We start from the raw sequence: 21,675 nt of genomic DNA, 5'->3' as shown, positions 1-21,675 counted from the left end.
TGTTTCCTCTGTAAAAGGTACATTAAAAAAATAAGAGAGAGAGAGAGAGAGAGAGAGAGAGAGAGAGAGATTCAAAAATAATGAGGTTTTACTTGAAGGACTTTGGCATTTTATTTCACACTTCTCTCAGTAATTGAATGAAGGCCCAGACATTTAAGCTTTAGAAATTTTACAAAAATCTCACAATGAGCTATTTGGCAGGAGCTTGCCCTCTTAACTGTAACAATAGTAACAAATGTCTCTTAGTGCTTTTCAAAGGTGAAGGACTCAGAATGGCGCTGATCAGGGTGTTTTCATACACACCCAGTCTTGGTATAGAATATCCAGCTCCCTATGTCTGGCCTTAGAACTCAGATTTGAAAAAAAGTCTATTCTCATTTGCCATGACTACACCTAGAAAACAAAAAGAAAACTTATGGTACCTCTTAGCATTCTAGATAGAGAAAGTAAATTACAGCAGCATTGCTTTTGTTATTTATTTAAGTCTTCAAATGATGAACTGGAGAATGAGAAGTGTATGTGTCAGTGCCCACCCCTGTACTCATCAGTTCTAAGCCTCAAGTGAGCGTTTCAAATGCACTTCACTGGGAATAATCATAGGGCTAGAGTTAGGAACCTAAATTATTACACATGGAATACTAAGAGCCCAAGGGAAATCATACAATGAACCTTCAAATAAGTGGGTCTGCAGCTCTAGAGACTGCACACTGTCAAAGAGACTAATTAAGTACCTGATGGGATATACAGTTGTTCTTTCATTGTGACGTAAATCTGTAACAATTACAAATATATTAGAATCCTACATTTAGTTGTCACATTAGATTGAGTACGTCATCTTTTCTTAAAACGGTGCCCATATCACATCTGTGCCATCAAAAATGTGACAGTCACTTCAGGAAGACAAGTAGTGAAAGGATTATGACAATTATAGGGCAAACTCAAGCAATTCCTCCTACATAAGGCAGCAAAATCCTTTCTTTCAAGTGGTGACCTTGAAACATATGAGCATAAGTTACTGACTGCCATCAGTGATCAACATCAGAATTGCCATTGAGGATCTCCTTTCTAACAAAAATAACTGGTCCTACTGAAGACACACCGATGAAATAATTTATGTGATAACAGTAATAATTAGTCAACGGTTGCTATTATTATCATTGATTTTAAAAAGATTATTAGTTTTATGGGTATATGCATGTGCCTGGATATATATATAAGCGTCATTTGTGTGCAGGTGCCTACGGAGTCCAGAAGAGGGCATTCGATTTCCTGGAACTGAAATTACAGGTGGGTGTGAGCCACCTGAGTGAGTACTGGGATCCTAAGCCAGGACTTCTGCAGGAGCAGCAATTGCTCTTAATCATTGAGCCCTCTCTTTGGCCCTATTTTGGCTTGGTGAGATAAGGTCTCACTTAGTTGCCCAGGCTGGCATCAAACTTACTATTATAGCCCAGGCTATCCTCACAGTGAAGGTGATTGTACATGTGCATCATCACGCATGCGTAGTAAAGGCGTGTTTCTCTGTACATGTGCACACGTTCATGTGTAGGCCAGAGGGCAGCCTTGGGCGTTACTTCTCCAGTGCCATTCACCTTTGTTTTTGTCCAGATAGGGTCTCTCATTGGCCTTGGGCCCAAGCGAGCCTGGAGAAATCCACCTGTCTCTGCTTCCCCAGCATGGAATCATAAGGCTTCACTACCACAGCTGCTGTCTTTTAAAATGGTGCTCTGGGGATTAAACTGATGTCACCTCTTTGCCACCCGCACCCCGGCCCTACACAGAGAAAAGTTAAAGTGGTTCTTATGTACTAAGTACTAAAGAACTGCCGTCTCTGCCAGACACTGACGATCAAAAGGGAGGGTGTTACTAGTGTTGTAGCCATTAGCTCTTATGACTTTATAGATCCCAGGGGTTTTAAATGAAAGCACAGGTTTACCGGAGGAGGCCCTGTTAAGAAGAACACATAGTTCTGTGCACAAAGCACCTTGCTGTTTCTCTCTTACCAAGTGGTCACCCATGCCAGGATGATAGACAAGGACTTTTGTAACTGCGTGAACAGAATTGATGCTGGGATTTAAATGGTGGTTTAAGAAAGCAATTCAAAATGTATTTTGTGCTGTTTCTGGCTCTCCCACAGTTTCTGGTCCTCAGGCCTCCTCTCTGCAAGGTTGCCTAGCTCTGTCTATGTTTGCCGGAAAGCTGTCTCCTGTTCTTTTTTCATCTGCAAAAGACCCTTACCTGGTTCCCTTCTTTTATATGGTAATGTGATTTTTCAAATGAGGCTACTTCCCAAGCCCCTGAAGGGATGCTTAGACAGCTTGTTGACCCAGCCCCTAGAGTTACTGACTCCAAATAAAAATGCCCACTAGAGTTTGAACAAGCCCTGGGTGATGTTGACTCGCTTGTCAAGGGACCACCCTTTGAGAACACCATAGTGTACTATGTAGTCCTCTTCCCGCTCCTGTCTTCATGGAATATGAAAGGATGATGGAAGACAGATGGGCACCAACTTCCCACACCAAAGGCATTATACTAAACATATAAATGCTATAAGCTAAAGTAGACATGAACATAGACAAAAATTCCAAGGGCAAAGGGTCACCTTGGTGAGCAAGCTCAGTCATTTTTTTTTTTTTTTTTTTTTTTTTTTTTTTTTTTATCTGTGAGAACTCATTTGTGTCTGATGGGAAGGGGAGAAAGACTGTGATGAGGTCACTGTACAGTGGTGATTCTCAAAAGTGTGTCACTCCCTCGTACCCCAATAGTATCAGCACCAATAGTATAAGGCTTTTTAGAAGTCAACAGACAGAATTGTTTTGGCATCAGCAAGCTGTTTTAGTCACTCTCCCAGGTGAGTGTGATGTGGGATCACATTGTTACATAGAAGGCAGGACTCACGAGAGGACACTTGTACTAGGGAATTGTACAGGAAATGGAGGCGGAGTTTCTGACAAAAGAAGACAGAAGAAGAAGCCTTGAGGAAAAGGGGATGTGAAAAAAAAAAGCAAGGAAAGTCAGAGCAGAAGGATGGAGAGGATGTCAAGAGGTCAAGGCCAACTGGGCAGGAGGAAGATCAGGAGAGCTGCAGGAAAGCAAGGCAAGACCGACAGGGCTGAGGACCTAGGAGCTAGCACACTGGGTAGGGCATTCCTCAGAGGTTTGCTGCTGAGGAAAACAGGAGTAGGAAAGGAAGAAGAGAGAAGTGAAGTTTGTTTTGGAAGGCTACCAGTAAGACCATGCTGAGGGAAAGGGATCAGCACTTTTCAAAGAGAGGAATGGAGCACAGAAATGCAAGGAAGATCAGAGGCATTTATTTTCTGAGACAAAAGGCTAAGGGGGGAACCTTGCTGTCATTCAACAAATCTTTGTTAAGAAACCAAGAACCATGCTGGCGGGGTGCTGTTATCAGCAAGATGAAAGGAAGAGTCACTTCTCTTGGAACTTGTACTCCAGAGAGATAGAAGAAAGATATTCCCGAATGCTGTGAAGATTAAAGTGAAGGGAATGGGAGAGATGAAGGCAGAGAGAGCTACGCAGGGTGGGACAGCTCCTTCAGAAGACCAATTCTGAGCAGAGATGGGTGGCAAACAGTGGAGGCAAAGAAAAGCTGTTCTAGAGGTACCACAGAAGTGCAAGGCCTTTCTGTGGAAGTTAGCTTGAGTGCTTCTGAATCCCACAGCTGTACTGATTAAGGAGAGGAGCCTGAGGAATGTGAGGGAGCAGACTGGAAAACCTCTGGGCCAGTAGACCTCATATCAAGTGAGTGCAAAGCTAATGGAGTTAGAGAGTGGCCTGGCATGCGTTGTATTTTCTCCTTTTTGCCTAGTTAATTTTTCTGTCATATAGATGTTATTTTATAATGCCACTAAGAACATCTAATAGATGTATTACAGGCTGGGAAGGGTTGAAGAAGAAGAGATGGAGAGAGGATGAATAGTGGATACCCAGTCATAGATAAAATAAATTTTAGTGTTCTAAAGAACAGAGGAATTGCAACCCACACTGCCCCACTATTTATGAGTAACCAGAAAACAGGAGTTCAAAGGCTCTAAATGCAAAAGATGTTGAAGAGATAGAAACGCTACTTACCCCAACTTTCTCAGTATAATGTATCCATGCGTTGAAATGTTACTCTGTATCCCATACATATGTGATTAGTATACTGCTATTCAAGGTTTTTAAAATGTACAAAGACATGGAAATACCAACAACCCCAATTTGACCATCACTCACACACAGTATGCCTATGTTAAATCATTACACGGTACCCTGAGAACTTGTTCTGTCAAAATAAATGCTAAGGTGGGTTATTTGTGCCGAAGAAATATATAAAATGTTATATATAAAAGACATATATATGTATAAAAGCCAAGATGGAAGCGGGCAGAATATTCAGCAGGTATATCAGCTGTCTTACGAGGTGGTGTCCTAAGAAGTTGTCAGATTATAAGAATATTTTTAAGCAAGTGTTGCTGGATTTGTGGAAGAGTAGTCATCAAGTTTTAGAACAAGGGAGGATTCCAAGGCAGGCAAATACTACTGAAAATATATGGAGAAGGAAGGGAAGAACGCAGGTAAGTTAAATATCATAGTACCTCTGTTAAGTTCATATTGTGTATTGGTGCCATGCAATATCCACTATCTGTATCATATCGCTTAGCCCCTCCACTACCTTGCCTTTTATTGCAGGAACTGAGATAAGAGTTGGAGCATGGCAGAAACTGGACCACCTGGGATCTGGCTGCAGAGGATGTCTCTTAATTATCTATACAATCCAACCTCCACTTTCTTTCTCAGAGAAGTAGAAGATTGTCCACAGTTGGGGAAGAGGGTTCTAGGGATGAATATTCAAGATTGGGAATTGGAAACTGGAAAAAACTGTGCACTTAAAGATTTAAATAAGACAAGACAAGAGATGACATTGTTTTCTGTAGGGAAGCTGTTAGCGCAGCTTGGGGCTCTATCCCTTGTGGCTACTTGCTTGACACATCTAGACTACGCCAGTGACAGAACTGTCATCTTTCTAGACCTTTCCAAGTGCTCCCTCTCCTTCACTGAAAGATCCCTTCAGGTGTCACACTGGTGTGGACTGGATTCTGCCTTTCAGTCTTCTGAGATAAACATAGCCACAGTCTTATTTAGCATAAACACTGAGCTGAAATCCAGAAGGCTGGTGAGATGGAGGTTGAGTCATGATGTATTTATTAAGCCAAGCACTGAGTTTGACACTCAGAGGAACACAAAATTAATTCAAGACACATTTCTTGCCCTTAAGGGGCTTACAACATTGGTTTAGTTGGGAGACCACCCAACAACCATTAGGATGGAGAAATCAAATCTCCACATTGGGAGTGTACTGCACAGAGTGACAGGCTAGGAGATTAAACGGGCCTTGGTGCATATGGAATGCACACCCGGCCTGCAGACCCTCAGCCTGTGTGCATTAACTCCACCGGCAGCCTGGTTGCAGAGTGAAGGTGGCTGTTTGTGCATAAACATTGTCGTTTCACTGGGACTGCTATTTCATCTTTGAACCTTGGCATCAAAGGAACACTGACCCTACTGCTGTAGCTTGCCTCTCTTTGAAGCGTATGGCTTTGCATTGCCGAATAAAGTGAAGGCTTTTATCAAAGGATGGATCTGGCCAACCACTCCTCAGACTTGTCCGTAACAAAGCCTTGAAAGGCTCCAGTCACAGTTGCAGTAGGCTGAAGAAGGCTTGAAGCCAGGCTCCTCTTTTCCAGATCCTGTGTGACAGATCTAACATGATTTATCTCTTGGATCTTTGGGCAACTTTATATTGAATCCATCTTTGTAGAGAAGGGCAACTCCACGCAGTATTCACACCTATCTTATTCATTTGAGCAGGCATGGTTACAAATGAGGTATTCACACCTATCTTATTCATTTGAGCAGGCGTGGTTACAAATGAGGTCAATGCAATCATTCCCAGAACGCCTTTGAATCCTTCCAAAGCTGTGAAACTTGGTTGGTGATTCTTTCAAAGGGAACCACTTTTCCTTATTCATTTTTTAAAAAAACAAACAAACAAACAACAACTACAACAACAACAACAACAAAAAAACAAAACATAAAACCAACAACCAACCAACCAAACAAAAAAAAACCCTGCCTTATGTTTCCTTCAATGTCTATTTTGACACACAGCATCCTGCTTTCTTTTAACTCTTAAGATGGCAAGGCACATGAAGTAAAGTGTTTTTTTATTGTGATGTTAAGAATATAAGGACCTGCTAATGTGGAAGGAGGGATCACTCAGGATGTCCCATGCCTAGATAAAGAACGACAGACTAGTGATTACTGTTGGGAGCACAAAATTAGCCTCTCACAGGGATTAGACTCCTTATTGATTGTCAGAGAGCACATTAAAAAACAAGCATGCAAAACAGTATCACCACTAGAATGAAAGAAATAAGCCTCTATGAAGGTAACAAGATTTTCAGGGTTTGTTATGGTAGCTAAATGTTACTCATCCTGACTAATCCAAGACCTGGTAGGACAGTAAGTCCTACCTCATTTCTTTCCTAAGATGTTCTCTACAGAATCAGTGAGTTTTCAGAATGCCTCAGGAATGAACAATAGCAAACAACAGCAAGCAATTATATAGAACTCACCATTGTTTCCAGACATTTCTGAGTATTGACGTGGGTTAACTTATCTAACCATCATAAAAATATTAATGCATAGATGTTATTACTCTCATTTCACAGCTGGGAGAACTGAGTCAAAGAAAAGCTAATTCACCTGCCCAGAGCTAGATGAGCCATATTCACTCACTTGCAGAACGGTACAGGATGATTAGTAACACCACAGGAATCAAGTCCCAGTGGCTACCATCTGTTCACATCACTCGGACTACCTAGGCCTTTCGATACATTCCAGTCAAAAACCACAAAAATAAAGAAAAAAAATCCTAAAAAGATCTCAACAACTCACCAGCCACTTTATTTTATATGGGGGTAAAAAAAAGGAGCCCTCTTGCGGGTCATTTTCCAGCTTTAGTGCAAATTCCATTGCATATATATATATATATTCCCCCCACCCCCCCCCAGAGCTGAGGACCAAACCCAGGGCCTTGCGCTTGCTAGGCAAGCGCTCTACCACTGAGCTAAATCCCCAACCCCTCCATTTTATATTTAAAAAAAAATATTCTGGCCAGTGGAAGGTCGATGGTGGCTGTCAGTGTGGAGGTGACTGTAGGTCACCTTATCTGATTTATACAAGGGATATAGGTTGTTCCAGATGAAAAATGCTTAGGGCCAGAAGGGCTTTGGATTTTGTTTGTTTGTTTGTTTTAGACTATTTGCACATATATCCAAAGATATCTTGAGAATAGGCCCCAAGTTGAACCACATAATTTGTTGATATTTCATATACCAATGGCCTGTAGAAACTTTTTTCTTTCGGCATAGGGTATCATTCTGTAGCCCACGTTGGCCTCGAATCCACAATCGTTCTGCCACCTGCCTGCTGAGGTTACAGGGATGGTGTTGTTGTGCCTTGGTGCACCAGCATTTTGATTGTCCTAGCAGATGAGGGCAAGTGTGGTAAGTTCCACTTGGAGACACCTGTCAGTGCTTAAAATGTCTCAGCTTGACTTTTTTTTTTTTTTTTGCAAAACATATGTGTAAGCAGTCTTGTTTAATACTGTTAATGATAGATACGCCCGTACAGCCTAGAAAGTGGGTCTAGAAGGTTGCAGGAAACAGTGCAGGGCTTGGTGCCAGATGGATGGTGGGATGAAACACAAAGGTTTGGAGCCCTGGAGCCAGTTGTAAGTCAGTGCACTTTGCTGTTTCTCCCTCGTCCTCACTAGCTAGATCCCTGGCCACAAGAACTGCTGGATTTAGCGTAATATTTAGTAGAATTTTTAGACACTAGATCTGAGAAAAATTGGACAATAATTCTATGAGGCTTCAATGAAACAATTCTCCAAAGAGCAGATTGACTTCATCTGGGTTAAGTGAAGTAGTACATTTTAGCTAAAGTGACACAGTGACAAATGAGCGACTGAGCTGCTATTGAGAGTTTCTATGTCGTCAGGTGACCAGCGGTGGTTCTCCCTTGCCCAACCTCTGGCAATAAAACATACAACATATGAAACTGATGATGATCATCTCAGAAAAGCACAGGGGAGACATATACACACACATACACACACATGCACACACGTGCACACACATGCACACACATGCACACACGTGCACATGCGTGCACACACATGCACACACATGCACACACGTGCATACACGTGTACACACGTGCACACAAACATAACCATACACACAGAGACATTGTTTATTTCATTTTTAACCACAGATGATAAAAAAAATAATCCAAGTGATGATCATATTAACATGTTGCTAAAGATTGTATTTGTTTTACCGAAGGGTTTGTGGGGTGTGTGTGTCTGTTTGTGTGTATGTGTGTGTGATGATAGTAGTCCCAACATGCTCATCATTTGACTTAATTGAAAAAAAAATTGAGCATGGTGAGACAAAAGCATATATCTGAGTATGTGGGAGATTGCCAGGCAGAAGCCTCTCTGTAGATTCCTTACCTTTACCGGTCTCAATTTCCCGCATAAGGATCTTCAATGATCTGATGGTTTGCGCTGCTATGACAGGACTCATGGACGTAGCATAAGCACCACTATGTGACTGAGTCCGTACATAATCCACGATTTCCTTAAAGAAATGCAGAAACAAACAAAAAAATCGAAGCAAATAATTTTCAGAACTTGTCCTCTATAGACTATAACAAAATGTTTCCTGCGGCCTTCTAAATACAACAGTGGTTTGCCTGGTTCTCACTGGGTGACAGTCAACTGCTTAGTTTGCTTCCCCCTTTCTCTTCGTCTTTCCCACTAAAACCTGGAGACCATGCAAAAATAGGAGGGAGCTACACATTTAGAGTCGGTCCATAAGTCAAAAGCCAAGCATGGGAAAGAAAGGTGGTATTTGTAATATCTAGAGCAAAGGCTCAGGAATGGCCGATGATACAAGCTCCGGCTCTTTTGTGCCTTGAGAATATTAGCAATTGTGCCATGAAAACTAACAGTACCTACAAAAGAATGCCTGCATTTCACTACAAGATGTAGTGGAAAGAGAGGGTCCTTCTAGGAGTAGTCAGGGGACGCTCCAATGAGGAGACAGGAAACCGAAACATAGAAACTGAGGAGGAAAAAAAAAAAAAATTGGAAGGAGAGAAGGTATGCAAAGGCACAGAGCCAAGATACCAGGAAATGACTACTTTTCTTCTATATGGGTCCCCACCAGCCGTGCACTCACACTTTTCTGATCTTTCCTTCAAGCAGTCAATGAACCTGGCCTGGCCTTGTGCCCTGCTTTCAGAACAGTAATGCTGTGATGGCTCTTAGCTTCCCTTGAAGGGCTTGCTTGTTCAGCACTTGAAATAGTTTGTTTCCTTTCTTTCTTCTCTTCTAGATTTTTTTCTTACCCTTTCATTTCAATCTCCTCTAAAAAAAGATTTCAAATTATTCATTTTAACTATTTTTCTGTTTAATAATAAGTATTTACCTCTTGCCTTCTCTCCCTATTTTTTATCCTTCTCTCTTTTTTTTTCTCTCTCTCTCTCTTCTGTTTTTTCCTTCCAGCAAATATATTAAAGACCTGTGTTGGGCTATGTCCTAGATTCATGTGTGAGTTTCAGGGACAAGAGGATTGAGGTCATATTCTAGTCCGACATCTTTGACTGTTATTTTTGTTTGTTTGTTTTTTATTTCTGAATCATATAAAAGCATTGGGAATGATTTCCCTATTTTTGAAGACCATGGAAGGCCTTGACAATTCAGCTATGTTGTAGTTAAGGAAGTTTATTCTGGAGGACCTGGAGCCCCTCAAAGAGAGATTTTTGGTGAATTCCCAAGAATTAAAGATACAATGTTCTTCAACATTTGTGTTCTGCCCTATAGTGAATGATAATAGAGATTTCCATCCTTTGTTGAGATTAAATACTTTCCCATGGGCTGCTAGGGAGCCAAGGAGGGGACTGTCAATGAGTCATATGCCTTGGACAATGGAGGCTTCTAGGTTCCTATATTTATGGAGGAGTGTTTCAGGGGTTATCTGGCCATAATGGATGGGTGGAGGTAAGAAGCACACATATGGGCTTCCTGGAGGCGGGTTAAGGGTAGAATGCATGAACAAAGAATAGAGAAGTTAATTAAGAATAGAGAGAGACGCTAGTGGCTTAGGGTCAAGGTAATCATGAGTTGTTCCCTTGAGAGGTAGTATGTCCCCGAGTTGAAGCATAGGTTCTGGAACTCAGTTGCTCAGTCCAAATCCTCACTTTGTTACTGTCTCCTACATGACCATGTACAAATAACAGTGACACCTATCTGAGAGCCATTATGATAATTAATATAGGTATATACATATTCAATGTCAACATGCATGCACACATTTGCAAAGGGAATGGTCTAAGGTTAAGTGACCTGTATATGGGTACTGCAATGCACCAAACCAATGACACTTAGCTTGTTTTGTCTCCCATCCCAAGAGTGATACTGGCAGTAGTCATGGAGCCAAACCTAATCTAACCACTACCAACCACAACAGTAACACAGACATAAAAGAAGAACATAACTTGATGACTCAGAGGAGAAATTGGAACCAGAAGCCGACGCCATAGCCAACATTCAGAAGATGCTTTCGAGCCCGTATTAAGAACTTGGTATGTGCTAATTCACTTAGAGTAACTTGGAGGTAAGTAATGCTCGTTAATCCCAACTGTATAGCTAAGATAATTGAGCCATAGACATCCTGACAATTCTCCACAAGAGATGGAAAATGAAGGATTTGGACCCAGTGACTCTGGTTCAGGCATCTCCACCTTTAACACTGTGGTTGTCTGGTCTTCCAGAGCAGTAAAGGGTGGTCTCACCATGAGAAGTGAGTCTTGGAGGGCACAGAGGCAAATGCTCCTTTTGCTTACCCTGTGGTGCTTTCCCTGATGCACATACATTGCTGTTTTGGGATTTAAAGGATTTTCTGTTTAACATTTTTATTTGTTCAAAGGGAGTGTGTTCTCAAGAAGAAAGCAACGAAGGGTGTGCTGTTCTTAAAGTCCGCCATAGTTGGGACTTGACAGAGACCTGGAATATAATGACAATCTAATGGAAAGGCTGAGGGAGGATGGCCAGTCCCCTGATGCATTAAGGACAAGTAAACTGCATTCTTAGAAACAAGTGTAGCAGCATCTCAGTTGGGAAGTATTCACCACAAAGTACAGACAAGGAAACAAAGCAAAGCCTCCTTTCACCAAAGTTTCCCCAACTCCAATTTTCCTTTCATAAATTGAGGAATTTCATGCAGTCAGTCATAAGCATCCTTAGTTTGCATAATAGTGCATCAGAGAAAAGTCGCTCACTTGAACATGAAGACCCCTACAGTATAATTACTTTGGACCGAGTCCATTTTGCCCCCGTCTGGGTAAAGGCTATTTTGCTTGAGGAAACCGGGTTCTGTAGTAACTTCCAGAAAGTGTTAAGGAAAGCCCTCCGATTCCTTCCATTCATCTCCTGACTGGATACCACAAGCCATGAGTTAAGAGTTGGCTTTGATCTGACCATTGGCTAGATCTGGGTAGGGGTTTAAAGTTTACCGCCTGTATTGTCCTTGGCTGGTGCCTTAGTTTGAGTGGGACCCCTGGGCCCAAATCTGCCTATCATAATGTTCTACTTGTAGGTTTCTAGGACCCTCTGGATCCTTCTACTTTGCTATTCTTCCATGCTTCTCTCATCTAGAGTCCCAATAGAGCTAGCCAATGGGCAGAACATTCTCCACAGTTGAGGGGAGAGTGGGATATGACTTTCACACATACTCTGGTGCCTTATATTTGACCATGTCCCCTGGAGGGGGAGACCTGGTGGCACTCAGAGGAAGGATAGCAGGTTACCAAGAAGAGACTTGATACCCTATGAGCATATACAGGGGGAGGAAATCCCCCTCAGGAGCAGTCATAGGGGAGGGGAATAAGGGAAAAATGGGAGGGAGGGAAGAATGAGAGGATACAAGGGATGGGATAACCATTGAGATGTAACAAGAATAAATTAATTAAAAAAAAAAAAGAGTTGGCTTTGAAACTGACTAGGGCCCAGAGGGGCCTGCTGAGACTGAGGCACCAACTAAGGACCTTGTATGGACTGGACCTAAGCCCCTTAAAAGGTGTAGCTGATGGGTAGCTCAGGTTTCTTGTGGGTTCTCTATTGATGGGAGCTAGGAGGGGTGGGGGTAGGGGCTCTCTCTGGCATGGACTCTCTTGCCAGCTTTTCAATTACCTCCACCTGGCAGGACTGCCTTGCCAGGACACTAGGGAAGAGAGTGCGCTCAGTCCTGACGCTACTTGATGAGCTGGGGTGGGTGGGTAGAGAGGCTCCCCTTTTCTGAGGAATAGGGAGGGGGCGAGGGAGAGGGAGGGAAGATGGGGCTGGGAAGCACGGAGGGATGGGGTTACCACCAGGATGTAAAGTGGAGAGAGAGAGAGAGAGAAGAGAAGAGAAGAGAAGAGAAGAGAAGAGAGACAGAGAGACAGAGAGACAGAGAGAGACAGAGAGAGACAGAGAGAGGGGGGCTCTGATCCTTTGCAAGGGGAGTCTGCACTGTGTCTTTCTTTAGGAATGAGTTAGAGGTCCTCTCAGGGACAGGTTTCCAAGTCCTTTCCCTCCCCACCCCCACCCCCCAAGTCCAAAACCTTGATTATTTTCTGTACCCTTAGGCCTGGAGTTCAAGAGCATGGATGGGTTTTGGGGAGGGACTTAGACTGGAGGCTTTTAGAATAAGTATCTTGGTACTCATTCCATGACCCCTACCTACTTCAAAGGGCGGCTAAGTGCAGGCAGGGGTGAGAACAACAGAACAGAACTGCTTCTGTAAGGGGCCCCTTCCTTTGCTTGCTTTTCAGGCTGTTGGAGATAACTATCACCTTCCAAACCTCGCTCCTGTTTCCCACTTCCCTCCTCTAGAATTACAAGCCTATCAGTCCCAAACACAATCTGTGCTTCACTTCTGTGCCAATCATCCCATGGAAGCTGGGAGAAGCCATTCGGAGACAGCAGACAGGCAAGAGGATTCAGGATCCATGCTCAGAGGGTGGGTAGTGTTGAGCATATCCTCCCAGCTTTCCTCATAGACCCTTACAGTCCTGACATGAAGAATGAAGTGTTTATCTGAATTTCCACCTGGAACATCACGTTACAGGAGGATAGCCTCCTTAGTGATTGTTCACTGTCTGTCAAGAGAGCTCCCAACTCAAAGAACAAAAGAGAAAAGCCTCATAGGATTTTGAGAAACTGCTTCAGCTTGTAATTAATCCCTGATCAGCCAGGATGAATTTGTAGAACACTTAAAGAAATGGGGTGGGGCTGAGACCCCAATAAATCCTCTACTCTTGGTGAGACTTTAGCATCAAGCTATTTTTTCTCCCTTCACTTGTTTGCAAGTAGTTTTCACTTGCATGATTAATCTTGTTGGTAACTTGTAAAACTCTGCTCCACAAGGGTTCCTAGAACATTCTAGTTGCAGTTATTAGTTAGGCATATTGCCTCTGGATATAAAGATTATCAAAAGATTTCAGAGCCAGATGTTAAAAAAAATTCTTTTTCTAAGGTTTTGAACCCGTTTTATTGTTTTCAAGATTTGTGGCTGTCATTTTCTTGTTCAGCTTCCATGTGTTGAATTTTATCTGTGTCTTTAAGGTCCTGTGTGTTGGTGTTTTAGAGTGGTATATCTTAGAATGGCTCCGAGTCCCTGTCACTCTCTAATTCATGATGCCACCTGGTGGTTAATTGAGATACTGCAGTATAACACGGCTTAGGAGGAGGAAGAGCGTTAAGGCAGGGGCATCCTGACTAATGAAATAATTTCCACAATTGCTCAATCTCTAGCCCAAAGGATTAGAAGTCACGTAGACAAGAGTAGTTCTCTTTTGAAAGTCTGCACCTGCCTTCAGATCAGAGAACACGTGATGGGATCCGAGGCAACTCTTTTCTGTTGCTTGCCAGTTAGTCCTGGGCCTTTGTTTAAAGTTGGTATCAAATGAAGGCACTCTAAGGAGAAAAATGTGACATCCAACAAATTTGACAACATTTCAGGGGTCTGCTTGCTTCAGTTTATTCAGGTGCCTTTGTTTCAGGAAACAGAGTTCCGCTTGGCTAGAAGTTTTGTGGCTCTGAACTGCTGCTAAAGTAATCAAAGCCCATAGCCTCACAAAGCAAGGTAACCGGGATCAGACAGCTCCTAAATTTGAGACCCTCTGATCCTGCTGATGTGACATCTAGGAAGGAAATATTTAACCTTTCACTAGAGTTTGCTGAAGTCTTTGAGGGCCCGGGGTGCTCTGTGTTTGTAGCATGACCTAGCTCATCCCCATAGGAAAGCAGAGCGAGGTGGAAGTACAGTGCTTTGAGTGTGGAAGCAAGTAGCAGTTCCAGCAGGGCAAAGACCCCTTAAAACAGAATTGTAGACACCTGTATGTCTCATGGTAGGTGGATAAGATGCAATCTACTGTTTTAAACCACTGACTTTTAGCGATAGGATTGCTTTGGGCTAATATACTCCAGCAGGTCTAACTGGTTGAGCAGTAAGCTGGAGAAAAGTTTCTGCTGGTCAGTGAGTAACAAACTGAAACTTTACGTACCATTTTAATAGTATCTCCATGCACTAATTTGGGACCTACAATGTCCTAGTAGTTGGAGCTATATTACAGTCTTTTTGGGATAAACATAGGCTTGTAGAGATAACTTGCGTGATTTGGAAAAGGTATATACAAAGGGACAGGACATAGGATCCCTTGTCCTTTAGATCTGAGGTGTACAGGAGCTACGCTAACACACAGAGTTACTTTCTTACCTTTTTCCCACCTATATAGCCTCCTGTGGCTGCAAAGCTTTTGGTGAATGTTCCCATGTATACATCGATATCATCAGGGTCCAGTCCATAGAAGTCTCTGACACCTTGGCCGTTGGAGCCTACAGCGCCAATACTGTGAGCTTCATCGATGTAGAGGTATGCCTTGTATTTCTTCTTTAGAGCCACTATTTGGGGCAGGATCACGATGGAACCTTCCATGCTAGCTCAGAAAGAAAAATGTTTGGTAAATAGAGGCTATCCTTCTGGTAAACTCTGATAGTCTGCTTCCAGCGCTTCCTAGAAGGTTTGCCCTGCCAGGGTCAGGCTGCTGACAAGGATCTGTTACTCTCCACTTCTAACGCGTATTTCATTCAGGACAGACAGCATTTCAGTCTCGTACTGCTTCTCTGCAAGTCCCTGCTTCCTGAATAAAATACTTTATATTTGATGGATTGAGTGGATTGGGTTGTTAACCTTAACCCTCAACTCAAAAGCGAACTTAGCATATTGCTGGTCCAATTTGCTTGTAGAGCTGATTATTGCACCAAATCAATGCTTTTTTGGGATAGGTTTAATAACAGTGATCCACTATGAGCCACTTTGATCTCTCTGCTGTTGTTTGTTTGACCAGGTCTGCCAGATCTAAATTTAGCCTTTGAACTGCTGAAGATTAAATTGGAGAATTAAAAACATACAGAACTTCAGACATCATAGTATTAATTACGGCACAATAGAATATTATTGAGTAACCCTGCGTGGCACAAGTCAGGCTTCTGTGAGGCTCCTGGTGGCAACCTCTCTTCCTTTTTCTTCAGAGTGATGGAGTGGAATTTGACCTAGCCTTAAAATCACCAGATAGGCTTAAGCTGTAGGTTTCTGAGTTCTTCCCACAGAGGATTAAGGCACAGGTTTCTGGGTTCCTCCCACAGTGGTGCCTGGGGTAGGGGTGGAAGAGGGAGATATCTGAAACTTCCTGGATGAGCTCACACCAGTGTCTGGGAACAACATTTAAGCTACTAACCTCCTATCCTTTTGCTTCAGACCTATTTTATTATTTATCTTAGTTTTCCAAGTTTTAGATTTTAGTTTTTAAAAGAAACTTTTGAACTGACAGAACTTCTTGTAATAATAGCTGTTTAGAATAAACCGAGCAAAAGGGACAGAGGGTTCTGGCATCCCTAGTCTTACCGCGTTTCTCCTGACACTAACGTCACTCACTAGGGTGAGGCAGTTCTTACAATTTGGTGAGCTAATATTGATACAATAACTAAAACCCACAATATAAAGTTTTCCCTTTGTGTTGTACATTCCATGTGTTTTCCAAAAGGACATGAGTGGCTTCACAGATCAGCATGTCCTGCTTGCCCAGGGTCATGTTACTCTCTGTCATCCTAATTTTAGTGTGTACTGATCAACAGAGTGTCTAAGTGTTTTGTTTTTCATGGCATTACAAATTGTAAAATGTTTCAAGTACTAAGTAAGAGAAGGGTAAATATAAAGCCAACCAGAAAGTAAAATTAAAATTTGCATTTACATGGCACCTCTGGATCTCAATGGGTTTTAAAGAACATTGGCTCTCCTCAGCCCTCAGAACATTGTAAGCTGTCTGCACTGCTCAGTTTGCACTGTACAGACAGACTGGTTCTACGAAACCACAATGCAGTTTATCAATCAATTCAAGCAAACCTTCAGCTTAGCTAAAGACCAATCATTTGAAGAATGTTGAATGTCTCCCCTGCTCCCTGTTATGTATACAACACATTAAAACATAGGCTTACATGTTAGGTTGACTAAGTCAAAGTTGTTTCTACTGAGAAGGCGGCAGGATGTTAACCTTGGATTTAGACTGTGGCCACAGCACTTTCTAAATGGGGACTTGGGCAGCCTCTGTGAGGTCTTCCGTTATCCCAGGCTTCAGTCTTACGTGGTATGTGCACGATGCCGGAGGCTTCCTCACAGAAACTTTATAGTGGATATCGCTCATCCTGCTTGTCAGCTGCCAGACCATCCCAGGCACTCAGTGAGCTTGGAAGGAGAGGGTTTCCCTGAAGCCTGGCCTGAGAATATGGGAGCCTTTAACACTGTTTCATGTTGAGTCTTCTAAAATGAGGCATGTGGGTGTCCTTGCAGGGGTCAAACATGATAAACGACTTCAACTTACCCTCACAATCCTTAGACTTTCTTATTGTCTTTAAAATGCTCTAAGTTGGTAACACAAATATGCTATAAACCTGACATGACACAAACAGCCATTCTTTTTTTTTTGCCCCCCTGGAGTTGAATTTGGCAGAAGGAAAAGTTAACACTGAACAGTGTTTATAGACAGTCTCCACAGCTAATTAGCCTGCTTTCCATGGGCTGCTCTAGCTGATGGAAGGAAATTTCCCACCTGGTTTGTATTTCTTCCTCCAAGATTAATGGCTTGACAATACTGCCATCTTCAGAGTACATGTCAGACACATACAGGGTCCTAAAGAGAACTCAGCTTCTATATATTTATCCACACTAAATTTTCTCTTTTTTTTTCCAGTATTATTGAATGTACATTAAACCTTTCACTATAGTGGGATAATGAGTCTGGGTACAAGTAGAACATGGGTATTTGTGTTATCACTACTAGTTCCTGTCAAAACAATCAAGACCAAAAGCAATGAAGAAAAACACATAGCACATTGTTATTTTTCCTGGATGGAAGGTTTTGCTTTTCTTTTGACTTTAATACAAGAAAAAGAAATAAAATACAGCTATAAATGAAGATAATGTCATCTTTAATTTGAGGCTCTGTCTAGGGATCTGACTTATTCTTTACCCCACAAGTCAGTGAATTGCTTCTTTATAGGTCTGAAATCTTCCTCTCATCACTGTCCCCAAAAATTAAACCACAGCTCAGACAACTTGTATGATGGAAAACTCTCCATGTCTGGTCCAAGATTTAAAGCCAAGAGAAAGAAGAAAGGAAGGAAGGGAGATGGACAGAGTGGTTAAGAAGAAAGTGGAGAGCGAGAGGGTAGTGCAGAAGAGAGGAAAGGGAAAGGGAGAAAAAAAACCAGACTGAGATAGAAGATAACAGGCAGAAAGAATGAGGAAAGGGGTTATGATAAAGTCACCTTATTTGTCTTTACATATTAAAGCCATAGAGAATTGGTGAAAGTTTATCAATGGTGTTATTCCTAAATTTTCAGTTTGTAGAAGAAGGGATCTTAGTCTATTCTTAGACTCAGGACAGTCTGGTAATTCATCATATGCTTGTATGTGTGATTTTGGAAGTGCTAGGTGACTCTTTTCACTTTAAAAGTTTGGGTTCCAACTCTGCCACTTTGTGTGCCAAGTTATCTAGGGCACCTTTGCCAGCATCAGATTTTAGAATCATTTTGAGATTTATTTTTTTACCCATTATGAATTGAAAGGAATCTATTCTCCTTAGAGACTACAAAAATTGTATAGTCCAGACCAAATGTTAGGGTTGAAATGACTTTTAGGGCTAAAAAACCAAGTCGAGGGGAGGGGGGGAGTGGGTTAGAGGACTTTTAGCTGGGTATGAGACAGACACTTTGACCAGAGAAGAGAAAGAACACGGCTCAGAGAAAAACATCCAGGCCAGTCTTGGCAGGCTCTGGCCAGTCAGCTCCAACAACAGGAAGTTCCTGCTTTCTCCTAATAATTTCAACTGTGTGGCTCAACTGAGGCTTCTAAGCATACTCTTGCATCTAATTGCAATAGACTAAATTATGGGTAAGATGGCTTCTAAGAAAGTCTTCACTATTCTTGAGAGGAGATCATCCCTGACTGCCTTTTGGATGCTACACCAAGTGTTATGAATGCAGATACAAGAGGCAGCCTTACTTAGCTCTGCCTTGAGCCAAGAGGGTGCACCTTCCCTTTGCTTTCTCACTGGCTGAAATAAACTTTGATTATTTGCTTGCACAATCTGTGTCCTGGTGTGAAGGCGTCTCCTTTGGGAAGATCCAAGATGGCTTCCTCTGTTAGATTGGAGGGCTATTCTCCAACCCATGGCAATACGTATTTAACACAGTATTAGGAAATCAGATCAGAACACTAAAATGACATTTGACTCTTAGACCCCAAATAGAGGATTCATGGAACTTTAGACTTGAAGCCTAGGTGGGATTTCTATAAGTCTGAGTGACCTTGCACTTGCAGCGTTTCTGAACTGGATATTGACAGGTGGCCTGCTCTGTTGACATTGAGCCTTTGTTCCACTAGGGCCATCTGGGTTGTAATCCCAACTCTGTTTCATTTTATTAGTCCGCCCCAGGGCAATTTACGTAGGCCTCAGAACCTGTTTCTTCATCTTTATGATGAGCTCAGCAGGCTTGTGCAATATTGTACACACAAAATGTTTAGCAAGGAGTAGTCTTGTGTGCAATATGAATCCTGCCTCTACAGCCCATCTTCTTCTGTCTGAAGAGGGAAATTTTTTTGATACATAGGCAGTTTATTGTCTTTCCAACTTGAAACCTCTTCAATTGAAAACAAACGAGACTGTAAAGATAGCTACTCTTCATTGTGGGCTTTCTATGGGCTCTGCCTCTGTCAGAGACTGGGTTATATACTTTTTCTTAATACTTGCATATAAGTTCTATGGAGGGCACATAGATATGGGCACAAATTCCAGGATTTGAATCCAGGTCTTAGGTATGGCTTCAGATCCCGATTCCTCTATTTTCTTAACACCCATAGATATGACAATGAAAATATTATTGATTGTTATTAATTCTGTGATGTGTTCTGGATTCTTAGTCTAGACACCTATACTTTTCTATTTTGAAGTCCACTTGAGATTTTCTGACTTGATTGTACAAAAAAATGTGGGTTAGCAATGTGTGGTGAGATATTTTGCCTGTGAGGCAGACAAATAAAAAACAAAATACCACCACCACCACCACCGACAACAACAACAGCAAAAACAATTTCAGGAGCTAAAATTTAAAAGAGGCCTTGGGTAGCTACCAACCAGGTATGTGTCTCATGTCTCAAAATGGAAGTGCATGTGAGAACTATTAATCTCATATTCTTAACCCTGACTCTGGAAAATTTTATGGAAGGAAATTTCATTTTCTAGTGATAGTTCTAAATTAGTATGCTTTCCAACGGAAATTTTGCTTTAGAATTCATGTTAGGCTAGTCCTAGTTTATAAAGGAAGAACATAAGATAAGATAAGATAAGATAAGATAAGTTAAGTTAAGATAAGGTAAGGTAAGGTGAGATGGCATTTTCTGTGGCATAAAGTTCATGGACATGATGAAATCTTTGCTTTCTGTACATCCTAGATCCATTGATCTGCAACAGACTAATACAAAGATAGATGCCTGCAAGCTTCCCATTGCTGTACATGCAGTCGCATCTTTCCATCAAGTGTAATTAATTCACCTTTCCCGGGTCTGTCCTGTGTTTGACCAATAGGGCACAGCATCAGTTCTGGGCCATTCTCTTAAAACAATGGCAACTTCAGGGATTTCTGTCGAGGAAGCCAGGGGCTAGGTTGTAAAAGAAGCTCTGAATATAGATGACTGAATAAAAGATTCATGTGAACGAGAAAAGGACACCGCAGTCATCTACCAAAAGGCAGTGCTAAATGTGTGAATGAGGTGGTTTTGGATACTCCATGCCTGCTTGAATTCTTGACTTACTGCAGTCTTTTGAATGAGTTCAGTGATGACTTAGTGAATACAGCAGACCTGACTCAAGGACCCGGGGTGAGGCGGGCACCAAAATGATCCCCATAAATCTTTATAGTTTGGAGTGGTTTCTTCTGCAGCAATAGTAAAATGAGGGATCACCATTGCTAAACTGTAGTTTAGTGGCTTGGGGCTAGAACTGCACACCTGCACACCTTCTCCCTCTGATAGGATAGGACAAAGCCTATTCTAGCTCCTACTAAATCCTGTTGCTGGAGTGGTTTCTGGTGGGAATATTTGTCAGGAAAACACTGATGACCTTCTAATTTCATCCGTAACCTAAACACTTAAAAACATAACTTTCCTTCAGTGCAGATAAGTTCTGTTTGAAGTTGTGTTCTCTTGATTCTGGTTAAAGGAGATGCCCAGGTTACCTTCCCTCAGCCAATTCAATCTAATCTGGATCCAAACCTGAAGGCCAGGTGTTTAGATAAGGGCTGCTTGAATGCTCCCAAGGCTGGCAGCTGCTACAAACCACACAGGGAGAGTGATAGCACAGGCTTAGCATAAAACTACTCCCTATAAGTATCAAGTGTAGGGTCAGTGTGGAGCTAGAATCCTAGAACAAGGCTTTCTCAGCCATGCCACTGTGGCTGCTTTGAACTACAGAATTCTCATGAACACCTTATGCTATGCAGGACGTTCAGGAGCATTCCCAGCCTCTCCCCACTAGATGTCAATAGCATTCTGTTTCATATGTGACCACTGAAACCTGCCAAATGCTCCCTGGTTGAGGATGTGGGCAAAAATCGTCCTGGCTTTATAAAGACCACTTTATAAAGAGACTTTGAAAGCATGTCACACTCCAACGCTGACCTCAGGAGATACTTATGTGGGTGTGGAAAGTGACTTACTATGAACTGTTATCTTCGCAACCCCAGAGTAGTACTCAGAATGTACAGAATTCTAATCATTTAAAGTTAAAAAAAAACTCCAGTTTTTAATATTACCTTCGACTTAGGAGAATGAATTCTCCTAAGAGGGATGGGCATGTGTTTTTTTGTTACTCATCATAGACAGTATAGATGTTATCTTCATAATCCTATTTGTTTTTTAGTTGAAGAGGTTTCAAGCTGGAGAACAA

At 42.0% G+C, this 21,675-nt stretch overlaps 1 protein-coding gene across 1 annotated transcript in view; it reads right to left on the bottom strand.

Annotated features, from left to right (window-relative positions):
- The window catches only part of Sptlc3 (serine palmitoyltransferase long chain base subunit 3), a 105,919-nt gene that overhangs the window by 24,620 nt on the left and 59,624 nt on the right, over positions 1–21,675 (bottom strand). Inside the window, exons 8-9 of the mRNA XM_051144928.1 lie at positions 14,892–15,111; positions 8,605–8,708 (exon numbers count right to left, since the gene is read on the bottom strand). Coding sequence (XP_051000885.1) covers positions 8,605–8,708; positions 14,892–15,111 — 324 coding nt within the window. The remainder of the gene's footprint in view (positions 1–8,604; positions 8,709–14,891; positions 15,112–21,675) is intronic.

Source organism: Acomys russatus, chromosome 4 (genome assembly GCF_903995435.1).
Source record: "Acomys russatus chromosome 4, mAcoRus1.1, whole genome shotgun sequence".
NCBI classification, from domain to species: domain Eukaryota; kingdom Metazoa; phylum Chordata; class Mammalia; order Rodentia; family Muridae; genus Acomys; species Acomys russatus.
The sequence above is the reverse complement of the archived record's forward strand: the minus strand, read 5'-3'. Positions and strand labels throughout refer to the sequence as shown.